The 27,971-nt window shown below is 35.1% G+C and overlaps 1 protein-coding gene across 7 annotated transcripts in view; it reads right to left on the reverse strand.

The window, feature by feature from the left end:
* Positions 1–27,971, reverse strand: part of CCDC91 (coiled-coil domain containing 91) — a 326,862-nt gene that overhangs the window by 129,964 nt on the left and 168,927 nt on the right. For all 7 annotated transcript variants that reach the window (XM_074325866.1, XM_074325865.1, XM_019737205.2 and 4 more), the window contains one exon: positions 10,122–10,199. In XM_074325866.1, the coding sequence (XP_074181967.1) occupies positions 10,122–10,199 (78 nt within the window). The remainder of the gene's footprint in view (positions 1–10,121; positions 10,200–27,971) is intronic.

The raw sequence follows: 27,971 nt of genomic DNA on the forward strand, positions 1-27,971 counted from the left end.
TTTTGTGCCTGATAAAATTCTAGAGTAACTGATTCACTACCCTGATACTTAAGCAGAATAAAAAGAGAAAGAATTTGTATCAGAAAATTCTCTTCATAAAATGTTCTAAGACTTTAGAAAAAAAAAAATCTGCCCATTCTTTGCTTTCTCATTTAAATAGTCATGTATTTATAAGCACTATTGATGTGACTAGAATTCATTGGTGTTTGGCATCTGGGTTGTAACATATAGAATTAAAGATCATCAATTCAGTCAAGCTTCAGAAACAAAGATTGTGAAAGAAAAATGGGTGTGTATCTCTGTATGTCTAGTTCAGTGTAGATATCTTGAGACGTGTGGATATCTGTAAGTAAGGATGACTTCTGTAAATTTACTATGCTTGGCTAAATGCATGTACATAATACCCAGGGTGAGAAAAGAAACTATTAGAGTTTGAGAAGGTATACCAAACGTTTCTAGTTTCAAGGTGAACATGATGACTAGGAACTGATTTCCATATCACCAAAACACTAACACAGAAAAATGTTTAGGTTAAGGACCCATAAGAGGGCCAAGAAACATATAATAGACCTTAAATCATTATACTTATAATTTATTTGGTGTTTGCATATAAATATTAAATCAAACTGCATTTTCATTTTTGTCTTTTTCAGGCTATTTTTTTTTTTTTTTAAGATTTTTATTGGGGAAGGGGAACAGGACTCCATTGGGGAACAGTGTGCACTTCCAGGACTTTTCTCCAAGTCAAGTTGTTGTCCTTTCAATCTTAGCTGTGGAGGGTTCTGTTCAGCTTCAAGTTGTTGTTCTTTCAGTCTTAGTTGTGAAGGGCGCAGCCCAGCTCCAGGTCCAGCCGCCGTTGCCAGTTGCAGGGGGCACAGCCCACCATCCCTTGCGGGAGTTGAACCGGCAACCTTGTGGTTGAGAGGACACGCTCCAACCAACTGAGCCATCCGGGAGCTCAGTGGCAGCTCAGCTCAAGGTGCCGTGTTCAATCTTAGTTGCAGGGGGCGCTGCCCACCATCCCTTGTGGGAGTCAAGGAATTGAACTGGCAACCTTGCAGTTGAGAGCCCGCACTCCAACCAACAACTGAGCCATCCGGGAGGCAGCTCAGCTCAAGGTGCCGTGTTCAATCTTAGTTGCAGGGGGCAGAGCCCACCATCCCTTGCGGGACTCGAGGAATTGAACTGGCAATCTTGTGGTTGAGAGCCCACTGGCCCATGTGGGAATCAAACCGGCAGCCTTTGGAGTTAGGAGCACGGAGCTCTAACAGCCTGAGCCACCGGGCCGGCCCCTCAGGCTATTTTTTAAATCTCACTTTCAATACTCTGTCAACTGTCAAAATTCAATAATGTTTCAATACTTCTCCTATCTGCTATGATCTGAAAAATATCTAAATCTCTTAAGTTTAAACAACAAAAACAGCGAGTGTAATTGAATTTAAAATATAAAAAAGTTAGAGCCATAACCAAGAAAATAACTTGCAACTGTAACCTCAGGATGAAATTAAAAACTTTGTATAGAACAGTTTCAAAAGGAAAAGGTCTTTTTCTAATTGATCTACCTTAAAGCAAATACCACATTAAAAAAAAAAATGAAGAAAGGAAGGGGGGAGTCTGTTGTCACTGCCTTGAACAAGAAGAGTATGTATATAGTAGCAAACAAAAGTGTTAACCAAAATATATGTTTATAGCTTCTTTGTATCAAACTGGATTTTTAAATGAACTGGACTCAAAGTAAGATAAAATAAAAACAACATGTTGAACTTAATTTCTTGAGCATTTTCCAGTCACTGTTATAGAACATTAGCAAAAGTTCCAGCTTTGAACTTTAACACACTGAGTCAACTAGTACTTCTTTTGGAAAATTCTACCCCAAAGTTATTTAGGATAAAAAGAAAAGTAATTTTAAGAATGTGTTAGGACCTAAAATGGCTTTACCTCAAGTGCTTATATACAACATGTTAATCGAATAGTATACACAGAATTCTAAAAAGAAAAACACATCTGTGCAAGAAGTGAAAATAGTTGAATACTCTCTCTTTAAAGGACAGGCATCTTATTCTTTAAGTTATAGGATTACATCTACTTTAGCAACTATGCCTGTATTTTTTCCATGTATGACTTTCTTTCATAGGCCTTCTGTGCTATTATACCAATCCTCCATTATAAAAAAATTTCTTCTTACTATGATCACTTATCCCACATCAAGGAAAGAAAGACATACATTTACAAAAACAAACCAACCAACCAACAAACAAAAAAACACAATGTACAATAAATTCTAGTTTCTTAGTTATAGCTAAAAATTATGATTTTTTTTAATTGTTCATAAACAGAGAACAATCCATCCTACAGTCATTTAGGTTCTGTTAGAGTATCTCTCATCTTTCTCATATGGAAATTTTTTCCAATGATTTCCATGGGAAACACACACACATATATATGCACACATCCACATACACACACACACACAACCTTGACAGGTTTAATATTAGATGATAAAAATTGGAAAACATGACAACAGGCTTAAATAGACAGAATATATTCAAAGACAAATATGAAGGGAAATTACAATGATTAATCAATAAGCTCTACTAATAGAAGTACTTAGCAGACCCAAAGTAGAAATTTTTGCAGAAATAAAATGTTCTTTTGGGAATTAATAGAATTAAGATAAACAAATTATTATATATCATACTGAGGTAGAAAATGGTAATATTAGTACATAATACATAATAATAGTACAAAAACACTTTAGAATATAAAGTTGTTCAAATATGGATTACACTGCAGATTTTTTTTTACCCAGTTCCTGAAGTAGATAATTTGAAGTTGTATGAATAAAATGTTATCAAAAAATCTAAATTCTAATCTGATGAGGTCAGCTAATCCCTTAAATAAAGAACTAATAGAAGGTGAATCAGAACTTTGAATTCTTTGTGAAACATTTAAATCATAGCAAAGCTTATTTCTAGTTTTAAATCAGAAACTGCTGATCACATCATTTGGAAACTTTAAAAAGTGCTATTCCATTTGAATAGTGTTAGGTACCCAAGATATGGGAAGCAAAACATACTAGAATTTTGGGGTATTTTTTAAAAATCTGATCGCCAATGTAAAAAATTAGATTGACATTTAGATTATTATGGTTTAAACTAATATTTGAAGCCATGATAATTTGCTGAAATAAAACTCCGAAACATATGCTAAAATTCATAAGAGGTACAATATCAGAATTTACTCATGCAAAAGCACAGTTCCACAATTTAGCAAAAAAGCAGTATTAGAACATGCGACACGAGCTTTGAAGACATCATGGTAAGTGAAAGAAGCCGGTCACAAAAGACCACAAATTAATGATTCTATTTATATGAAATGTCCAGAAGATGCAAATCTACAGTGACATAATGTAGATTAGTGCTTACCAAGGGCTGGGAAGCAGGGTAGTTGGAAGGGACAGAAGAGTGACTGCTAATAGGTACAAAGTTTCATGTAGGGGTGATGAAAATGCTTTAAAATTAGATTGTGATGATGGTTGTACAATTCTGTGAATGTACTAAACACTACTGAATTATAAACTTTAAATAGGTGAATTTTATAGCATGTGAATTATATTTCAATAAAGCTGTTCAGAAAAGATTATAAAATATTTAAATAGTATCACTAACTTACTCTAAATCGAAATATATGACTAATGAACTTTCCTCTGTAGTTATCATTATTGGATTATTAGTTCAGGTTCTTGGAAATCACAGTGACAACTGGAAAAAAGCCTTCTCTATAACATTTTAAATTGATTATAGTTCCTGAAATACATATGTACAAATGTAAACTAGCTCCAAATGGTTTTTATAGTCCTGCAATCAAACTCTCTTTAATAAAGAAATTTCTAAGCTTTATTGTGGGATAGAATGTAGAAGAAGAAGTAAATAAATTTGGAATAACTATAATAAAAAATTACACCATTACTGATGTTGGCATTTTACCAGTTCAAGTGTAGAAACCTTACTTCTCTTTATGTCCTCTATTCTCCTTTGTTTATACTATAATTTTCTTAAAAATTTACTTTACATACATTGAGAAACACATCACACAATGTTATAATGTTTTATTAACAGTCAAACATAATTTCGGAAACTTAAGAGTCTTTTGTAGGGGGTAGCCGGTTAGCTCAATTGATTAGAGCATGTGCTGATAACACCAAGGTTGCCAGTTCAATCCCACATGAGCCATTGTGAGTTGCAGCCTCTTTAAAAATAATAATAATAATAACATTAAAAAAGTCTATTTAAAAATAAAGGTCTATTGTATTTATCCATATTTTTGCTCTTTCCTAATGTTCCAAAATTCCTTCCTGTATCAATTTCTTTTGTTTAGATAACTTCCTTAGTAATTATTTTGTGTAGGTTTGCTATGACAAATTTTTCTTTCATCTGGTAACATACTGATTTCCTCTCTTCATTTCAGAAGTATATTTTCACTGGCTATAGAAATCTGAGTTGAAGGTTGTTGTTGTTTTCAGCACTTGTTCCATTTCATTCTGCCCTCCTTGGTTTCTGAGGAAAAATCCAATGTCATTCTAATTTATTTTCTTCCTCAAGATAAAATGTCATGTTTCTCTGGCTTTCAATATTTTTTTTCTTTGTCTTTAGTTTTCAGAAGTTTGACTGTGATATATGTATTAATCAGGGTCTCCAGAAAAATAGAATCAGTAAGGTGTGAATCAGTGAGAGAGAGAGATTTGTTGTAAGGAATTGGCTTCACAGTTATGGAGGCTGTTAAATTCGTTATCTGTAGGGTAGGCTGGCAGACTGCAGACTCAGGGAAGAGCTAATACTGTAGTTCAGTCTAAAGACCATCTGTTAGCAGAATACATTCTTGCTCAGGAGAGGTCAGTCTCTGTTCTATTAAGACCTTCTACTGACTAGATGAGTCCACCCTATTATAGAGGGCAACCTGCTTTACTGAAAGCCCATGGATTTAAATGTTAAAAAACATACCCTCACAAAAACATCGAGAATAATGTTTGCCAAATATCTGGGCACCATCGCCCAACCAAGTTGACACACAAAATTAACCATCACAATGCGTCTTGGTGTGGAATATTTTGGTTTCTTTGTTTGTCATGTTTAGAGTTCACTTAGCTTATTGAATATATACTTTCATTTCTTCTGCCAAAATTGGGAAATTGTCATCCACTATTCTTTAAACATTTTTTAAGCTCTACTCTTTCTCCTCTCTTTCCAGGACTCTGATAACATGACTTTTAGATCTCTTGTTATAATCCCACAGATTCCTAAATCCCTGTTTGTTTTCAGTTTATTTTCTCTCTATAGTTCAAATTTAATGATTTGTCTTGCTCTATTTTCAAGTTCACTGATTTTTCCCATGTTTCTCCACTATACTTCTGAACCCATACACTGGGTTTTTCAGTTTGGTTTTTTTTGTTTGTTTGTTTGTTTTCAGTTCTAAAATTTCCATTGGGTTCTTCTTTATATAATCTATTACTTAGCTAAAACTGTCTATTCCTTTGCAGAAATTTCCTACTTTTTTATCTGTTTCAAGCATGTTCATACTTGTTTGTTAAAGTACTTTTATGATAGATGCTTTGAAATCCTTGTCAGAGAATTCTAACATTGGTGTCAACTCAACTCAGTGTTGGCTTCTGCTCATTGTCTTTTTTCACTCAAGATGAGATTTTCTTGGTTCTTGGAAAGGGTAGTTATTTTCAATTGAAACCTGGATATTTTAAATCTTGTTTTAGCAGGCTTCCTCTGATATGATACTTCTACAGAAGGGAAAGGGGGAAATAGTCTGGTATAGAAGTGCAGGATCCTGACTCATTCTCTGCTGACACACCGGGCAGAGGGAACTAGGATCTCCTCACTATTGCTGGACATGGTTAGGAGTTCATCACCCCACTAGAACCTCACTGATATCACTCTGGCTAGGAGGAGTAAAGGCACCACCTTATTGTTCCCCAAATGGTCTCCCACTGACACTGCAGGGCGTGACCTTTTTACTACTGAGCAGTTATGAAAGTCATGACTCTCCATTAAATATCCCTTCATGCCTTTCCAATGGGGAAAGGAAAAAGGATCTCATTACCACCAGGGTAGAGTGGCAGTTGATTTCCTTTGTGGCCTACCAACACTCAAGTGGGAGGGGACGTACTACCCAGTGGGTCCAAAAGTCCTGGTCCCCCAGTCAGCCTTCTTTGACACCTCCACAATGGGAAAGAAGAAGGGAACCTCTTTATAGCCTGGTGAGGGTGGAAATCTCGGTTCCCTAACTAGCAGGGAACCACCTGGAAGGCCAGGAGTGGGACGCAGTTTATTCTACTGTATTTGATAGGAGTAGAATAGTTACAAGTATTATCTAATAGTTTTCTGTCTTGCTAGATGGAGGCTTTACTTGTCTTTTGGGTAGATAGAAAGGCTTTTCTTGGGGTTTGCTGTCTGTGCCCATTTGTTATAGCTGAGTTTTTCACTTCTCTAGCACCAAGTCTGGGGCAAATGAAGCAAAAAGAAAACCCAGAAAACCCAGCACCATGTAGTTACTTGGTTCCTAAGGACCCCTAGCCAGTCTGCCTCCTCTGTGCTAACTTTCAACGTTCTTAATGTCTGTTTAACACAAAATGTCCAGGGTAATTATTTTAGCTGCATTTAGTACGAAAATAGGGGGGGGGGGGGAATGTCTACTTCATATATCTGAAGCAGAGGTTAATGCAAAAATAAAGAATCTTCGGGCCGGCGCCGTGGCTCAGGTGGTTGGACCTCCGTGCTCCTAACTCCGAAGGCTGCCGGTTTGATTCCCACATGGGCCAGTGGGCTCTCAACCACAAGGTTGCCAGTTCAACTCCTCAGGTCCCACAAGGGATGGTGGGCTGCAGCCCCTGCAACTAGCCATAGCAACTGGACCTGGAGCTGAGCTGCGCCCTCCACAACTAAGACTGAAAGGTCAACAACTTGAAGCTGAACGGCACCCTCCACAACTAAGATTGAAAGGACAACTTGACTGGAAAAAAGTCCTGGAAGTACACACTGTTCCCTAATAACGTCCTGTTCTCCTTCCCCATAAAAATCTTTTAAAAAAAGTAATAAATCATCTTCCTGTGCATTATTTTTTTAGGCTTTTGTCATTTTTCTTTTACTTTATTTGGAATGTTTTACTATCTTTTCTAATGAAATCTTTTCCCAAACTCCTTGTTTCAGCTTGACTTGGAGAGGGAAAAAAATGATTGATCATATCTAGTCCAGTATATGTCAGATCCCTTGAGGCGAAGAATGGTGGAATTCTCTAGTCCAGTTTCATATTTCAGGAAATACCTGCACAGGTAGGAGAGGTGAAAATGTGAAGCCCTGAAAAACTGAAGAATTAAAGGAAGCTATGATTTTAGGTTCCTTACATCTTGTAAATGCATGTACACTTCCCATATGTGCCCGTGCACAGGTGTATGTGTATGAAATATATATTTTACTGGCCAAGGATTTGCCTGTTTTGTTCACTGCTGTATCTACAACACTCTGACATTAAAAAAAAAAAAAGACGTCAATAATATTTCTTGAATTAAGGAATGAATAAATGAAAAGAGAATATTAACACAACTTCTGTTAGCAATAGTAATTAGAAGTTGATTTTTGGTTTGTTTTTGAGTTACCCAGTGATTACTGAATCATCCATCCAAATGCTTACATACTTTAACAAAATGAAGCTTTAAAAGATATTAATGAAAAGCAAGTTGCTATCTTAAAAAAAGAGAAGCTTCATAAAATAATTATCACCTTAACTTTGCATGCATGAATTTAGAATGGAAAAGAAATTTTCTTTCTTGTTCCATAATAGGACATAAACATCTTATATTATAAAGACATCTAATCTACCAAGAAAACAAGGCCTATTTTTCCAATCAGAATTACTTTTTTATTCCCCCACTACTATTAAGTTGATTCTCAGTATGCTTGTAGAACACCTGGGTTGTAATATTTTATGTGATAATTAACATATTAGATGTTAATCCCCCTCAGAGTACTGTAATATCGTCATGCAAAATGTGAAGCTCATCACTAAATCAATATGGAAAGCTATACAACATGTATTTACACCAAAGTTCCTGCTATTTGTATAGTTTGCAAATTAACTGACTATAAGTATAATATGAAAAATGAAATATAACTTTGTAAGCTATTTGATTCAATTCCCAGTCCTTTTAAGCAAATCATACTGCCTAATGCCTGAAACTTTTAAATCCTTTTTTAAATTTGTCAAAGAGTGATACTAGATAAAGAAGAGATAAAATGAGTAGTTCTCAATCAAATTTCTTCAAAATGCAGTTTGTAAAATATATTTGCAGTTTTCACACATGCTTTTAACCACAGTTGTTGGCAATGTTGAAAGTAACACACACAAAAAACATCTTTTCAGCAACGGAAATATATGGAGCTAGAACCAAAAAGGGATTTAATATATAAAATACTGAGCTGTTCAAAAACACATATAAGCACATACACAATGTAAATACTTCCAAACATTGAATTTAAAGTTCATAAATAAAAATACGTAAAATATAAATTCATCCAAGAATATATCACTTAATACCCCAAGAGAATTATGTAAATTCCAGTATTTCAATTCTTTCCAACCTTAGCCTTAGGGAAAAAAAAGAAGATGGTTCAAAACAGACCCTATACTTTCCTCCAACTCAATATTTATAAAGCTGGTTTATATTAGACTAAAAATTCACACCATTATGAAAAGAACAAATAAGCACAACTGTAAAAACCAGATATTTTTAAATAACTTTGTCACCAATGCCATCAATTTCTATATTGGGTATAGTCACAAAATGCCCTTTCACAACCCAAGACACATGTACCAGATTATCTTAATACCTTGATGGGGGGGTAGCTTTTCACTTAAATTAAGTTTGATCTACTTATTTTTCTACTTTTACCCAAACGACTTCTTACAGGAAGCTTCTTGACATTATGTTATCAGCTAACTAAAATGATATTAACTTCTATCAAGTCCAGGGATAAAGTTTAATCAACAGCAAATGTCTATATACCACGTGTGGTAGAGGCATTTTTTAAAAACACTTAATATAATAGTGAACAATAAAAAATAAACTAAATGCCTATCTATGCAGGTATAGTTAAACCATTTATGGTATGCATGTGCTGTAGCATACTATATACAACAGTAACACAAATAGGGTAAGTTTATATATACTGACATGAAAATATCTCCAAGTCATATTGAGTAAATGCAGCAAGAAACAAAAGAATAGATTGAATAGAAAAACATTTTTGTAAAAGTAAATCCAAATTATATAGGATGTGCGAGCGTGTGTGTGTATGTATAAATGTGTGATTGTGTGTGTGTGTGTATATATACATATATATAAATAAATATATATATATGAAAACTTCAAGAAATAACGCATATCAAACTGCTTACAGTGTTTACATCTGGGGAGAACTGTTTGAATTTGATTGCAACAAGAATGCATTCCTCTTTTATTTGTGGGGGAGGAAGATCTAACAGGAAATTTAGTGGGAGGGAGGAAGATTTTGTCATTAAACTCTCAATATACTTTAAATGATTAAGCTTATGCAGGCATAGAATCAAAATAATCATACTCTATATATCACTGATATTGATATTTATCAGAATTTGTTATTACTTAAATGTACTGAAATCTGTTTATTTAAGAAAAGAAAAAAGGTTTAATAATATTTTTCTGTTTTATATCAGACCTTTTTATTCTATAAGAGGTGAAACCACAGTAAAGACAAAAAAAAAAACACTAATCCATAAATTAATTCTATAGTATTAATTTGTTTATATGAAGTTTGTTTTCAAACTTCAGCTGCCAATCCTGTATTCTCAAATATTCTAAAACTTCTCAAATGCAGAGCAACATCTAGCATTATCCTTGTACTTTACCAAGTATGCTTTTAATGAACACTTATTGGTCAATGGAAAGACATTCCATACCAAAATAAGACTACACTATAACTCTATAATTTGTATATGTTTGCATATGCCTATGTGTAATATTTTTACTAAAGTTTGCCAAAGTTTAAAAGAATAAAGAAAACAGACTCTCAAGACTCTACCTTATATTCATCCACAATGATGCTGAGGGCTTCATGACCAGCTTTCCTCATGTCTTCCAATTCTTGTTTATGTTTTTCCTGAGGGGGAAAAGAAAGGAAACTAAACCATGATTTGCTCTTTTGTTTACAAAGTAATATAACTATTGACTTTTGCATCCATGAATAATTGAGTGGTTTGTAAAACACCACCAAGGCTGCTGCTGAAAACAGAGAAAAGGTATTTTTTTTAAAGTAGTTTGAAAGCATTAGGGTGGGCTGTGGCACTGAGAAATTAAAGGGAAACAATTAGTGAGAAAGGAAAACCATGCTGAAAGGTGAGATCACACAGGGTAATGGTGTTATCCCTTGAGGCAGTGAACAATTCTGGCCCTGGATCAGGCGACAGAAGGTCCTGTGTTACTTTCACAAGCTTATGCCTCTAAATTTTTTTATTACTTTTCCAGTAATACATATGTGGACCGCAAAAAGATTCATTTGATGTGAACCCCGAGAAGAAATTTATCTCCTGAGATGGACTCCGCCTGGTCAACCATGGGCCAAAGTTTTATGAATATTAAGAGCCTTGCGGCCATTTTCTGACAGGGGCTCCTCACATACTCTGTATACCTGGAAAAACCTCAGACTGAACTCTCAGGCTTCCTGCACTATGCTCTGCTGGTTTCCACCTGTTTCTACCATCTGAGTCAAGCACTGCAGGGAAACCCTCATTCTGCTTTTCTATGAACAGAGACTGAGACCTGCACAATCAGAACTGCACACTTTGGATACCTCATTTACATAAAACAGACCTAATTGAGAATCTGGGTGGGAACTTTTGCTATAAAAGGTTTCATCACCTTTGTCTAGGAGGAACACAATTTAAGTTGCTAACCGAATCTGTGTCTCCCAACCTGCAGCTCCTTTTGCTCAAATAAATGCTTTTTATTCTTTATTACAGTCTAAAATTATTTTGGTTTATACATATACACCAATAGTTTAATACATAACAAAGTTTGAGAACCACTGGGTTAAGGTGATCAACCTCCCATTTTACCTTCCTAGGAAAGGAAAGAATGAACTCTCTTTGGAGAATGTTAAGATTCTATACAATCTTTCCAACGTTTCAAAAACTATGTACATACAGCTTTCAATACAAAATTATTATAGATGACAGTAGATGACACCAAAGAAAACAGAAAAGACAAAAGAAACAGACGCATGGGTGATTGGGACATTAATTATCAAAGAGTTTAAAATATGTATGATCAACATGTTCAAGAAAATAAAGGAGAAATGGAGAAAATGGATAGAATGGAGATTTTCATTCAGAGGACTGGAATTCATAAAACAGAAATTCTACTGCTGAGAATATGTACTATTAACAACTCAAAAGATGAAGTAAACAGTAGGTGAAACAGCATAAAGCAGGATTAACTAATCAAAAGACAGTAGAAAAAACCAGAGACTACAGCAAAAAGAGAAAAAAAATGATGGTAAACCACCCCCCAAAAAACAAACTCTTTAAAAAGACATGGAACAGAGTAAAAAGATCAAATAGACATGGAACAGAAGAATCTTTTAAAAATAATCCAAAAGAAAGGAGGAAAAAAATGTAGTAAGATGATAAAAATAATGAGGAAAAAAATAATTTCCAACATCATGCATGAATTCAGGATATTACATAACCTATATATATTTATAAAAGCAATTAGGTATTATAAAATGTTAAATCAATAACTATGATGTTTTAGATGAAATGACAAAACTCTTAAGAAAAAAATACAACTTACCAAAACTGAAAGATAAAGTTAAAAATCTGAATAGTCCTATATGTGTTAAAGAAATTGAAGCAATGTTGATTTAAAAAACAAACAAAAACTTCTGACAAAGGAATCGCTAATCCTAGATGACTTAACAGGTGAATTTTAATAAACATTTAAGGAAGAAGTAACAGAAATCTTCCACAAAATCTTCCAGAGAATAGGAAAAGAGGGAATATTTTCTCATGTATTTCACTTGGACAGCATATCCCTTATACTAAAATCTGTAAAGATTATTTAAAGAAAATAAAATTGTGAACCAATCTTTTATGAACATAGAAACTAAAATTCTAAACAAAATATCAGCAAACTGAATGTAGCAATATGTAAATAGGATAATAGATCTCAACCAAGTGGATTTTTAGGAACATCATGTTGGTGGAAATGATTTATACCATTTCAGGCATGAAGCGCAAAAATCTCTCGTGAAATTCTCCATACATTCCCCTTCTTTCCCTATTTGCTTGCTGGATGTCAATGCCCAAAAGGACAATTAAAGCCCAGTGCTGCAAACAGCACAGCCTCTGCTAGCCCGGGACCCTGAATGATTGCAAGGAATGACTGCACCACCTCAATAGACTTTGACAGAAAAATAAACTTATACTATATTTAGGATAAAAGAGAATGCCAATAGTTCTCACTCGTTTACTGTTAGCGTTGCTTGTTCTTCAACTCCCCTCTGACTCAACAGATTCTTGTTTCAGTATCAATATTTCCCTTTTTGGTAAATCCCTTAATGTGTCTTATTATAGCTAAAAAACACCATTTCCCCAAACTGCCTAAATATAAAGAACCACCAGGAGAACTTGCTATAGTAATGATTTTTATTGGTATGGTTATCAATCTATGGCTCATGGCAGTGATCTTTTTAAAGTCATTTTCCATTTCTGTGAAAGTTTTTTTTTTTTTTTAAATAAAAACTAAATAATACAGAAGTTAAATCCAATTACCTGGCTAAATAAGCTCATGCATCATATTACACTGAAAACGAGCAAATAAATAAGGGCATTACTACCAACTCATCACTTTGGAATTCCCATTCATAGGTTACTTCACAAATGGGTATATGACTTATCATATAAGGATCTAGGGAAGACAAAGGATGGATCCATGTGCTAAATATTATAGTTCTTTTCTTCTTCTTACTTTTCAAGATTAAAGTAAATAGAAATAGGTATTTTGATATATTCTTTCCATGTCATTGTGAAACATCTTAGGCAGTTCTTGAGATTCATATTTCTACCTTGGGACCAGTGATATATGAGAAGCTCTCTGGTCAAACACTATGGAAATAAACTGCATATACCAACATGTAAAACCTCTGACAAACCCAGGAAGAAACACGATGAAATGTACCAAAATCAGCATTTTTCAAACTTAACTAATCCAATGTTCACTTTTTTTTTTTTTCTCTTGACAATACCTATTACTAACTAATCTCTTCAGTTTAGAATTGAAGAAACTGAGATTGAAAAAGGTCAAAAGGATTCTAGAGTTCATTAGGCTAAAGTAAAGAAAATTAGCCTAGATTAACTAAATGAAATTGACAATGCATTTTACTTTTGCTTATTAATTACAAATTGAAGATGAATATGTACCATTTCAATTATAAAGTTTGATCATTCCATAACTATGGTCCTGAATAATGACATTTATCATTAGAAAGTATTGGTGTATTAAAACAGTTAAAAGTATTGGTGTTACTAAACATATTAATAGAGCACATCAAGTACAACATACTAAGCAATTTATATAAATGGTCTTAGAGATATTTGATAATGAGCAAAATGTTCTGACATTATATTTTATGAACAGAAACTGTAGACTAAAGATAAGCAAAAAAATGAATAAACAACATATAAACCAAGTGGAAGAAACAGATATCTATAGAATACTCTACCCAACAACAGCAGAATACACATTGTTCTCCAGTGGACAAGAAATATTCTCCAGGATAGGAGAATATAAGTCAGGCCACAAAGCAGGACTCAATTCCTTATGTAGTAGCTGTCCTCTGGGGCCCAGTGGCACAGTCTCTCTGGTCACCTGAGCCAGGTGCTGCAGGTGTGTCCCTTGTGTTGGTTGTTATGTGCCCTCCTGTTGTAGTTGAGCCTTGGTTGTTGTTTGTATGTCAGTCAGAGGGATTGACTCTCAGGCTGATTGGTTGTGAGGACTGGCTGTTATTATAGGGCATCCACTGTTATGCAGGGGCTGACACTACAGAGCAGAATTTGCTTTAGCAGGGCATTGGTGCCTGCCTATTCTACTCTTTAGGTATGTTGTTTGTCGAAATAGCCTGATGGTGTTCTGGCCTGTGGTCAAAAGCTAGGCACAGGGCGTGCTGCCCCAGGCCTCTTGGAAGGGGCCCAATCACAGGCCAAGTTCAGCTTCAGCTTCTGCTCTGCTTGGGGCCACATGGCATGAGACACAAAGCAATCCGTAGATGTCTTTCACCTGAGCTGGGCTTTGAGATGCCTGGCTGTGAACCGAGGCTGGCTACCACTAGTACTGGGCTTAGGGCTGCTTAGCACGAGATACAGGGCATGCTAAGGTCAGACAATGCTTGTTTTTGAACCTTTGGGAGACTTTAAGAAAGTCTGCAGCATGAGCCAAGACAGGCCATTTGTATGGAAACACCACTGAAAGGGGCTTGGGTGGACCTCCAGGTTCGGTGGGGAGGAATATCAGGGAGTCACCAGAGTGGGGCAGAATAAGATGGAGATTCAGATATGGCGGCTTCCTGTGTTTCCACACCAAGAAGAATAGGATTCAACAAAGAAATAATGGATTCTGCCAACACTTCTGTCTAAGAGAAAGCTGGCCCTCCAGCCCACGCTCTGAAACCAGACAATTCAGTTGTTCTCTGATGTCCATTGCTCCTTTCATGCTGCTGCCTGAGTGCTGGATCTCAATGCGAGTGAGTCTGTCAGTGAGTAAGTCCATGTGTAGACCCTTTAAGAGGAGTGCCTGGGATTCCAGCTGCCCTTGGTCTCACTCAGCCACAATCTCTCCTGGTTTTCAGAGCCGTAAGTTGTGGAGACTTCTCTCCCCAGCACTGGAACCCTGAGCTGGGACCACTTGCTCCTCAGGGGGGACCTCTGCAAGGGTACCGTTTTTAACCACCATGTGTGGGTATGAAAACCAGTCCATTCAAAATCTCCGCTCCACCTACCAGTCTTGATGTGGACTCTTCTGTATGTACCAAGTTATAGGACTTCTGTTCAGCTAGAATTCAGGCAATTCACAATGATGGTTGTTCTAGAGTTCCGCTGTAATTTTGATTTGGTTGTGAAAGGAGGTGAACACACCATTTACCTACTCTGCCATCTTGGACCATTAGCTAAATCTGTTTCCTTTGGATCAGAGAATGCTGGTTTTATTATTATTACTTTATTGGAATTCACTGAGGTATCAGAAAGATTTCTCATAAAAGGACCACAAGAATACCATTCTCTAATATTTTGAATGTTGAGAACCTTTCTCAGCTTTTAAAATTTATTATCAGTTAGCTAGCTGTCTATAAATCCTGGGTTCACATTTTCTTTCTTTGAGTACTTTAATTACATTACATTATTTTTTGGCATAAAGTGTGATTTTTAAAAGTCTGACATGGATCTAACTTTCTCTACCTTATATTTAGGTTGACTATATAATTTATGTTCCAAATTGTGTTACTTTTGAGAGTAAAAGGGGTTATTATTAATAATTACACTAGGATAAAAGGCATAAATATGACTATCCTAGGTAAACCAAAAAGCAAAGTCATTGTATGTCTAGATTTCTGAGGTGCTCTTTAAAGTCACTGGATTATGTCTCAATTGACTATTTGGGTCCTATTTCTTCAGGTACAAATGTGCACTTTTAAATTATAACATCCTAGCCTTCTTTATTTCTTGAAAACTTAATTATATTTTTCATATAGTTGTTTCACATCTTTGGTTTTCTTTTTCAGGGACTCCATTTATACACATGCTGTATCAGTTTTGCTTGTTTTCTATAATTACTCCTTTCTCTCAAATCCTTTCTTCATTATTTGAAATTTTTCGTTTTTCTTTTTGCCAACCTTTATTTTACTTTCTTTCTATAGTATTACAGTCACTCTTTTATTCTTTAAAGCTTAGTCCTCATTTTGGACGTTTTTCTTTTATTTCTCAATTATTTTTGAGTCAGCTATCTCTTTTGATTTAACTGTTAACTTTTCTCATTTCTGAACACTTCTACTTCTAATTTATTTTATTTTTCAAATGCTTCTATCTTTGTACAGTTTCACCACTATCCTTTTCTCTTTCCCCATTTCAGTTTACTTTTAGGAAGAAGTTTCTGAACAAGGAGTAAAATGGGCCTGTACAACTTTCCTAGCTTCACAATTCCAGGGCTCCCTCTTCTGTTGTTATTATAAGGTTATAAAATGTTTTTAGTTTAGCCACTTATCTCTGATACTTTCTAACATCTTCTTTCTCAGAATCCCTCCCCTACCAGTGTCTGAACATTCTCCTTTCTTCAGTGCATGTATTACTTATTGCCATTTCCCTTTACCATGCATCTCTGTACTTTAAGACGAGTGCTTTCTCCAAGTATTTACAAAGGAAATGAGGGCTCACAGGACTCTGCGAGTTTCAATTGTTGTCCTCAGGTCTGCTTCCAGGTCCTCTACTCTGATTGGGAACTGCTCATTTGGGGGCGGCAATGTCTGGGTCCCCAGGCTTTCGGGACCATCCTAAATCTCCTTTATGTTCACCTCCATGACTCCAGATGTAACAGACATGCAAGTCTTGTTGCTGTCAATAGTTCAGCTCTATCAGTTTGTGCTCTAGAATTCATATAAAAAACTGTCATCTATTTTTTTGTTGAAGATGGTGTTTATGGATTTTTTTCTTTAACTATCTTAGTCTAATGTTCTGAGAAAATTGGAGGAAATTCTAAAAACTACGCAGCTACTATTGCTGCCATCATCATGCCAAATACACCCCTTCATTCTTGGAATACATTCTTTACTTTGTTCTCATCTATTCGTTCTCAGTCTCTTGTGTTGGTTTCCTTTCACTGCCCTAACTTTGAAATGTAGGAGTTCTTTGGGGATCAGTCATCGTCTTTAACTTGCCCCATCGCTCATTAATTCTAATTGATTATATTACATTAAATAGTATCTATGTACAACATCTTAATTTGTATCTCCAGTCCTGCTATAGCTGATCCCCAGATTTACATATCTGCCTATTAAGGTCTTTACATGGAGGTCTGAAAGGAATCTCAAAGTTAACATATCCAATGTCAAACTTTCAATTTTCCTGTACCAACCTTCCAGTTACTCAGACAAAAAAATCTCGTAATCATTTTTAATTTATCTCATTTGTCCCTCACAATCCACATGAAATACCTCAGAAAATCTTATTAACTTGATCTTCATTTTTGTTTCTTTAACTTTTAAATATGACTGTGTGTCAGGCACTATTCTAAATGCTTAATAAATATTTGCTCATTTGTTTTACTTATTTAAATTTCCTATTATCCTCATTTCATGATCTAGAATCTCAGCACTTGTCAACATCTCCACTGCTACTTCTCCACACCACAATCATGCTCAACAGGCCTATTATAATAACATCCTTACCTCTTCGATTCTAAAACAATCTTTTTTAAAACTTTAAGGCAATCATAAAGAATGTAAGATGTAATCTCCATGATGGCAGGAATTTTTCACTGCTATATCCACAGCACCTAAATAGTGGGTGCTTAATGAATACCTGTTGAATAATGAAATATACACATCTGATCAAAATTTCCAAGTAGCTTCCATATATTACCGCAAACAAATTGTATAATCCTTCCCATAGTCCAAAGCTATACCACTCTCCGTAAGCCCCTCCATCTGTTATCATTCCGGCTGGCTTTCCCCAAATCATTATAAGCACATTCCTGCTCTAGGGCCGTTGATCTTGTTATTTGCTATGCTTGATATACTCTTCACCCCACATATTGCACACTCATTTCCTCCAGATATTGCTCAAAAATCATACCAGAGATACATTCCCTGACCCACCTTACATAAAATAGCACATACTCATCACTGTCTACTAATCATGCTTTACTTTTATTCATAGCACCTATCACTACTTATTGTTTCATACTTATTGTCCATCACCTGTCTATAAGGAGAAAGATAATGCTGGTACTTTCTAACACTATGGCACTTGGGAAGGTGAGGAAAAGACAGGCCCTAGAGAGATTTCAAAGTTTGACATTAAGTTCAATTTGGGAAGATGAAATTTTACTTGCCATTGAATGTATGTATCTCAAATGCTACCTTGCATATAATGTCAGCTCAGCAAATAAGGATGAAATAAAGAAAAGATAGAATGGACAGGATTTGAAGGCTATTATATTTGGGAAATGAGAAAAGTGTTCTATTCATCATCAAAGAGACAGAGAGCTATTTAACATCATGATAAGTATATTAAAAGTGTATTTAAAACCTAGTCTTCAAAAAGGATGCTACGTAATAGGTTTACATACATGTTGTTGAGTGAATGAATGAGGTTATGATCAATATTCTACTTCTGATAGAAGCTCAAAAAATTAACAAATATTTTTGGACATGTATGTTCATCTGTTAAATGAGGGAGTGGGTATATTTCTAATATACCCTTTCAACTTTTTAAATGCTATTCTATTACACAGTATGCTAAAACTAGATCAATCAATCCCCCTTTGCTTACTTGAAAGTTACTGACGGCAATCATACAACCACACTGTAACACACCAGGCTGCCCAGTTACCAAAAGAAAAACACAGGAATAACCAAACAATCATACATAGCCTGAAATTTTTATTTCAAGTATATAGAGCCAATAATTTACAAAGTAGTCAAAAACCCAATTTGACCACAATGATAGCTTTCTTTCAAAATATCAAACCCAAAACCATCACTAGAAAGGGAAGATTCAGGAAAATGCCCTCACCTTAAATAAAACTACAGACATTTTAAACAAGAAGAGACTTCAGAGGTAAGCTATTCCAATGCATTCCTTTTATAAATGAGGAAACTGAGGCCTAGAGACGTCAAGAAGTTTGTTCAAGGTCACTGAGTTCAATAAGGGCAGACCAAAGCCTGAATCATATCTCTTAATAGCCTGCCTATTTATTAAAAATATCCTGTCAAAGTCTGAACTATTTGAGTATATTCCAAATTCCTCATCAACAGATTTGTTTTCTATATAAAATTCATTAATACAAAGAATCACATGTCATAAGTTATATCTTCTGATGAAAGTAAGATACAAATTGGTCACTCTTGATAAAACTTGAAATCGTCATTAATCAATTCATTACTATCTACCAGAAATTTTGGTCTAAAAAAAATAACGTAAAGTAAGGTGCTTTTTAAAGGTTATCAGAAGCACATTCCAACCAATTCTCTACCGCCCATAACCACTCCGATACCAACTCATTGCCAAAATTATTAAATAAACCTAGGTCTAATGCCCTTAATATACCTGACATAATTGTATTGAAAAATTATTTGTTAAATTCATATGTAAATAGGAACGATGTTATTACAAATATAGGTAATTCAGAGAAAAATGAGAAATTAGCAAAATTTTTAAAGTAATTATCATTAGCATACTGATAACAAATTCAATTTAGATATTTAAATCAAAATTTATACAAAAATTTTTTTTAAAGCCCAAGCTATGGCACAAACTGAAAAACGTTTCTCAATTCACATTACATTATTATTGTCCATTGCCAAACCAAGTAGAATCTTAATCACTAATGATGCTAATCACAGCTGATAAATTAATCCATGCATAGTAACTGAATATTTTGCCACATAGATGGTTACAAGCCAACATTTGATTGATGTATTCGGAATGAATTGCTACAGTATTTAAAAAAAGAGAAGAAAGAAAGAACCAAGGGAAAAAGGGAGGAAAAGAAGAAGCGAGGAGGAAGGAAACCCCCAAAGACCAATCAACCATTATATTCCACCTATTAGACAGCAGTTGCTTCTCACTTTCTAAATTCGTGGTCAAGACAAACCTATAATTAGACTGAACATAATTAGCAGAACATAATTAGCTTACATTGTCTGATTGAGAAAGGCTTTCCAACTCAAGCTTCACCACCACTCTCCCTGAAGCCACAAGATTACATCCCTTTCACAACAACTAATCAACTATATTGAATAAGGCAGTCATAAACACCTCCAGATATTCCAAAAGGAAATCTGCAGTGCAAGAAATCAAAATAAAGATAGTGGGATAATATCCAACCATTGCACTGAAGGGTTTTAACTAAGGATGGTATAAAATCCCCCCATCAAAATCAGAAGACTCCAATGCACCAAAGTAGCCTGATTGTAAATGTTAGAGAAGCACAAAGAGGATTAGATTATCCCATATGTAACTACCTTGTCAAAACAGAACAAAAATAATCTCTCCATCTCTCACTGACCCCATATTTGACAGCCACAACTAGCCTAGCTGGTTTCTAAAAGAAAGTACCTTTCACTGGGGTGACCTAGCATTATGAAATAGGAAGTCTTTGAAATTCCTCCTCATTCTATGTCATTTCTTTACCATCAGTAACAGATAACAACACATGACACAATCCTTCAAAATCTTACCAAATCAGTCTGATAGACTAATTCAAATATTTAGCCAAATATAAAATGAGAGAAAAAAAATAACACAAGCACATAAGAATCAGTCTAAAGGTATGGAAATAAAGCATTTTTGCCGTAGTTAACTATACCCAGTACTGAAACAGATACAAGAGTCTGTCCCTTTAGCATAGTATTTCCAAGACCTTTCAATGGATTAATTTTCATCCCTGGTCCTATTTTGCTAATAGCTGCCTTAATATATTGCATGGATTTCAGCAGCACACAGACTCCAAAAGCATCAGCTTTGCTAAATCTTCTCAATCAAAAACAAGGTAACAAAAGAATATACTCCTGGACATTTCCTAACAGATACAATGATAAAGGTATGCAAAGAACTCCATAATTTGTTCACACCACCACAGAAGTAATTGACTTTTCTATATGCTAACTTACAAAACCTAGACATGACAATGTCACATCTATGTCTAAACCAAAACCTTAAGGAAAAGAATTTGTAGGTAACAAATGAGAAATGAGTAAGCAGGTCATATGCAATTCATTACTCTGAACATAGAAACAACTATTCAAGTAAAATTCGTCAGAGAAGATGATGTGTTTATGACAATGCCATTATTGTTGTCACTATCATTTCTCCATTAGCACGTATCTCCTCTACCAACTGCAATCTATTAAGGAATAAAAGCCAAATCCTGCACAGCCTGCGAATATAGCCTCTTGTGTAACCATGGCTAAATTCCTGGCTAATTTGTTGATTGGATTGGACCTGTTCCGACTGTTACTTCAATGTCACCTTATCATTTGCTCCAGTAGGAAAGGCAGAAACTCCACTCTGCGCCAGATTTAAAAGAAACTACTGTTTATCTTCGACTTTGTTCAAGTCTTCAAAGGCCAAAGACCTTGAGAAGCAGATGCCCAAAACCAACTCAAGCCAAGTGGGCAGGGCGGCGGGGGGTAGGGAGTGGGGGGTGAAGAGAACAGATATAGGCTGAAATGAAGAAAGGCTGTTGGACTTCTGGAATTACATAGGGCGAAAATAGGCTCATAAGGCTACGTGGTGGCAAACATGCACTAATCCTCAAGAAAAAAAGAAATGACTCTTAGGTAGAGCCTTGGGTGCGGAGATTAGAGACATGGGCCCAGATGCAGAAGCTCAGCCATGTGTGCAGAAGCAGAGGTCAACAGAGCCATAGACACAGAGGATGACAGAGTTAAATGCAAAAAGTGAACAAGCCACAATCATGACCACAGAGAGCAAATGAAATGCAGACATGGGCCTAGATACTGACCAAGCCAAAGCCATAGTTCCAGAGGCTCACCAAGCTGAAACCACTGACCCACGGGGTGCAGCATCAAGCTACAGAGGATTACTCCCAAGCCTAGAACCTAATGAACTTTGCCCTTCTGTGTTTCAAACTTGCTTAGGACTGGTGATCCCCTTAAAGTTGTATTGTCACACCCTTGACCTTCTCTTTATTTCTTTCAATCCCTCCCTTTTAGAATGGCAATGTCTATCCCATACCCATTCCACCATTGTATTCTGGAAGCAGATATGTTTTCTATGACTTGTTTTCTAATTTGACAGTGACCCCAATGAAGAGAAATTTTTTCCCCGGGATGGATCATATTCAGAATTTCACCCACATCTGAGGTTTAGATAATTTAAATAATGACATTTGGGATTTTTCAGCTAATGATATTTAGTTGAGATTTTGAACTTAAACCTGATGCTGAAATTGGTTGAAATTTCTGGAGATGTTGGATGCGGTTAATATACTTTGCACTTTGGAAGAGCAGAAATTTTGGGGGTCAGGGAAGACTGTAGTGGGTTAAAGTGTGTATTTAAAAAAGATATGTACTAATGGAAAACAGTATGGAAGTTCTCAAAAAAGTAAGAATAGAGCTACCATATGACTCAGCAATCCCTCTACCTGAAAAATCTGAAAACACTATTCGTAAAGATACATGTACCCCTATGTTCATTGCAGCATTATTTACAATAGCCAAGAAATAGAAACCTGTGTCCTTCAACCAGTGATTGGATAAAGATCTGGTATATACACGTATATACAATGGAACACCACTCAGCCATAAAAAAGGATGAAATACTGCCATTTGTGACAACATGGATGGATCTTGAGATTATCATACTAAGTGAAATAAGTCAACCAGAAAAGGACAAGAACCATATGATTTCATTCACGTGGGCTATAAAACAAAAAGTAACAAACAAAACAAAAGAAAACAAAACAACAAACTCATAGATACAGACAAAAGAATGATGGTTACCAGAAGGGAATGGAGATGGATGGAGGAAAAAGAGGGCAAAGGGGGTCAAATATATGGTAATGGAAGGAGACTAGACATTGAGTGCTGAGCTCACAGTGGAGTATACAGATGTTGTATTATAAAACTGTATATCTGAAATTTATATAATACTGACCAGTGTTACCCCAATAAATTTAATTATTTTTTAAAGAAAGATATGTACTAATACTACTGTCAAGTACTTATGGATGTAACTTTATTTGGAAAATAGATACTTTGCAGATATCATTAAGTTAAGGATTGTGACATGAGACCATCTTAGCTTTAGGGTAAGCCCTAAATCCAATGACAAGTTTCTTTTCTTTTTTTTTAAAAAAGTATAATTTGCATATAACATATTAGTTTCAGGTGTACAACACAATGATTTGATATCTGTATTTGTTGCAAAATGATCACCACAATAAGTCCAGTTAACATCTGCCGCCATACGTAGTTACAATTTTTTTCTTGTGATGAGAATTTTTAAAATTTGAAATCTTACCATTTACAACATGAATGGACCGAGAGGATATTATGCTAAGTAAAATAAGTCAAATAGAGAAAGACAAATGCCATATAATTGCACTTAGATGTGGAATCTAAAAAACAAAATAAATGAACAAATAAAACAGAAGCAAACTCATAGATACAGACAACAAACAGAGTGATGGTCATCAGATGGGAGGAGTTGGGGGGATGAGCCAAAAAGGCAAAAGGGATTAAGAAGCACAAATTCTCAGTTATTAAAATAATCATGGGATGTAAAATACAGCACAGGGAATATAGTCAATAATACAGTAATAACTATGTATGGTGCCAGACGGGTAGTAGACTTATCGGGGTGATCACTTTGTAAAATATATAAATGTCTAATCACAAAGTTGTATACTTGGAACTAAAATACTATTATATGCCAACTATAACTGAAAAATAAATTTAAAAAAATTTACTCTTAGCAACTTTCAAATATGTTATGTAGTATTGTTAAATATAGTTACCATGCTGTACATTACATCCCCAGAACTTATTTATTTTATAACTGAAAGTATGTACTTTTTGATCCCATTCACCCCTTTTGCCCACCCTCCACCTCTGGAAACCATCAATCTGTTTTCTGTATCTATGAGATTGGTTTTTCTGTTTGCTTTTTTTTTTTCTTTTTTAGATTCAATATATAAGTGTCATTATATGGTACTGTCTTTCTCTGCCTGACTTATTTCACATATCTTTATAAGAGATGGCAGATTATACACAGATATTTACTGTCACTGCCACTTAAAATGCAACTAAAACCTGGAAAGAGTTTTGGTTTTCTTATTTTACTTTGCTTTTGTTTTTTGTTTTGAGTGTAATAACACAAAGTTATAAAGGCAAACAGTCAAAGAGTTAAGAAAACAGAAGATGGAAAGCAGATGGATGTGTGCTAGCTGAAATAGCAAAGCCAAGAAAGCTGAATGTTAAAAGAAGCAGTTTGAAAAAGCTAAGAAGAATTCAGCAATAATGCAGAAACCCCCATCCATTCTGGATTCAGCAGCCAAATACTCTGGAAATGAAGGCAAAGAGGATGCAAAAAACAAGAGGCATGTCAGAATATCTATTTAAAAAGCAGCCACCTTCAGATCCCTTCCACCACTTTGCGGTGCTATGAGACTGCCCCTAAGCAATCACAGTAGAATAATGAAGGTCTATTCTCCAGAGAGGGCAATGCAGGAGGTCTATTTAGTCCCAGAAATCTTTCCCTGTTTAGTCTGAATTATCCTTACCAGGCAGGGGCATAAATGGGCCGTCTACAGGGAATGTAATAAAATCTCCGGAAAAATAAGATAAGACTAGGTACATAATTTGTGGGCCCCAATATGAAATGAAAATGTGGAGCCCCTGTTCAAAAATTAAGAATTTCAGGATGGCAACAGCCGATCATTAAACCAAGCACTGGGCCCCTGAAATCACAGGGCCCTATGCAAATGCACAAGTGGCATGCCCATGAAGACAGGCCTTCTTAACCACATAGATAATGAGAAAATTGTTTTCAACAGCCTTGTCAGAAAATTCTACACGAAGCCTCCCCTACAGCATGCCCCATTCACCAGCAGAGCTCCAATCAACCTTTTGTGCCCTCCTCCTAAAAAAGAGATAGCTATGAATCACTAGCCATTTAAAGAAAGCTTCTAAATGGAAGACAAAGGCCAGAACACAACTAAAAAGAAAAAAATCTTCTTGGAAAAAGTACATTATATAAAGATTTAAAAAAACAGTAATATTAACATTCTCAAAGAAATAAAAACTTTTGGGGATTCAAAACATAATAATACATACGAAAACATCAATAGTAGACAGGAAAATAAAGTTAAGAGTCAATCAAAAATGGGAGGGGAAATAAAGGAACAAGAAATAGATACAATAAAATGATTGATCCAGTAGAACCAGGACCTAAATAATTGGTGTTACAGAGGGTAGATTATAGGTATTATTATCCAAATAATAGGAAAGTAACTCATCAAAAATAATTCAAGAAATTGCCCAAATCTAAACATAGTACATTGAAGAGGTGCTTAGAATTCTTACACAGTGGTCAAACATAGGCCCAGGGACTATCTGCAGCACTACTGCATACTTAAAAGGGCCTCCAGGGAAAAACTACTAGAGCAAAACAGAGCTTAATGTTTACCGTATTGCTTGGCTAACAGGAAGTAAGGGACATTATTAAAGGGCCAAAAACAAAAAAACAAACAAAAAAGAAAACTGAACTGAAATCTAATTTTTAGGTGAAAAGCATTCCTAAAAGCATCAGAACAAATGTCTTTATATAGGCTTTTCAATGAGGAAAGCAAGTCCTGGGGTGGCACAAATAAAAATAACCAGTTATTAGAAAACTACACTACAATAGAGATCCGAAAGTTGTATCAGTATAGTGCCAGGACAGTTGAAACCCCCAAACTACCAACAGACGCAAGCATAAACACCTATGGGAGACGGAATTCTCAAGTAAGGCCCAAGAATTCAAGTAAGATTAAAAAAAAATATATGAGTTCACAACAAAAATTAACAGAAAAAAACTGCATGGAAAAAAATCACAATGAGTATGAATACACAAAAGACAATAGTCACTTCAACATAAAGTTGTTCAGGAAGGGAAAATTAATCATAATATGTTATGTGATTCAGGTGTCCATAGCATTAAACAGGATCATTATACTATAAACACTGAATGGCGATCAAATCAAATTTATTACTGTGGTTCCCCGAAAATAAGACCTAACCAGAAAATACGCCATAGCATGATTTTTCAGGATGCTCGTAAATATAAAATAAGCCCTAACGTGTTTTTTGGAGCAAAAATTAATATAAGACCCGGTCTTATTTTGGGGCAAACACAGTAGGGCTTATTTTATATTACGAGCATCCTGACAAATCATGCTAAGGCTTATTTTCTGGTTAGGTCTTATTTTCGGGGAAACACAGTAGATAACCATACTGGGAGAATGAAAGGACTCCATGTGGATGAGGATAAGAATTTTAAAAATCTGAAAAATCACGAAGTAGCGATAAGCTTTAAGTATATTATTTAAAAATATGGGCATAAATATTAATTTAACAAGTTGAAAGTTGTTGCTATTGGGAAGCCAAAAAACGGCAGGAGCAGGGAACGGATCAGTGAATGCTGTTTTTCATAACAAGCCATTTAGCGTTTGAATTACATGACTCTTTAAACTACATTTATATATAATTTTAATGAGATTTTTTTTAAATGTAAACATTGGCCTGCGCTTAGATCTTGTACTCTGCAACAACTTGAGATGGTAAATGAATAAATAACCATAAAAACCTTAAACTTTCCATATTTAGTAACAGTGCATAAGGATACACGTACAAGGTGACAGAAATAAAAGGTCAGAAATTACTTAAATGTTTGTCATAAGGGACTTAGTAAATAAATGATAGCACATCACTTCAAGAGATTAAGAAACTCTTACTATAGTGATATGGCATAGTCTAAGTTATGTCCTTATGTGAAAGAGCACATGATACCTTTTGTCTTTATAAAATAGGAAAAAATGAATATTTGTGTATGTGTGTATATATATGTGTTTATGTCTGTATGTATGTGTGCACACACACACATACATACATACACACACAGTATATTTGCACACACCCAAAATATCTTTAGAAGGATATACAGGAAACTGGTCATATTAGCTGACACCAGGGAGAGAAACTGGGCAGCAGATATTATGAAAGGAAACCTTTTACCATGTATTTGTTTGTACTTTTTAAAATGTTGAACTATATGAATATATTGCCATTTCAAAAAACATAAATTATCAACCTTTAAAATAATAAAATACAAAGTATCTCAGAAATCTAACTCAAGAAATGAATTACTAATGATACAGTTTCTGATACCGAAGCTGAGGACTAAGAGTTGACATTTTGAGGGAGGAAACAATAATTCTAGCTTCCCTGCAACTCTAGGTAGGCAGGTGCCTTCTCTGTCGATTGGCATCTGGCTGGCATTAGGCAGATGTACACAAGCGTTTACTAAATATTTATTGAGGAAGAGAATAGTGGGCCTAGAAGAAAGACCTCATTCAAATACCAATAGCTAAACTTGAATTTTGTCATCTGTAAAAAGGAGATAACCTCCCATGATTACTGCGAGAATTAAATAAATATGCACATGAAGTACATAGCATAGTGACCTGCACATAGTAGCCAGTAAGTAAATATCAGTTTCCCTCGTCATCATCATCTTCCCTTCACTTTTGATAAAAATTAGGAGGAAGATAAATCAAAGAGATTTTATTTTACAGTTTCTGTCTCACAGTGAAGACTATATACACCAATAAGGTTTGACATTAAATAAGAATACCCATATTACACATATGAAAGAAATCTATTTTTTCAAATAAGGGAAGAAAATATTAGAAATGTGGAGAAATCCCATACTGTAGGAAATTTCTTCTACTCTCTATGCGTGACCACAAAGATGATATCTATTCTAATACATATTCATTTCTTGGAACTCAATAGTGCCAAAAAAGGAAACAAAGAGAAACAGGCAAATACATCTGCATGCCCAACCACCAAAATTCATTATTTCCTTATTAAAACAGTCAC

Source organism: Rhinolophus sinicus, linkage group LG02 (genome assembly GCF_036562045.2).
Source record: "Rhinolophus sinicus isolate RSC01 linkage group LG02, ASM3656204v1, whole genome shotgun sequence".
Taxonomy (NCBI): Eukaryota; Metazoa; Chordata; class Mammalia; order Chiroptera; family Rhinolophidae; genus Rhinolophus; species Rhinolophus sinicus.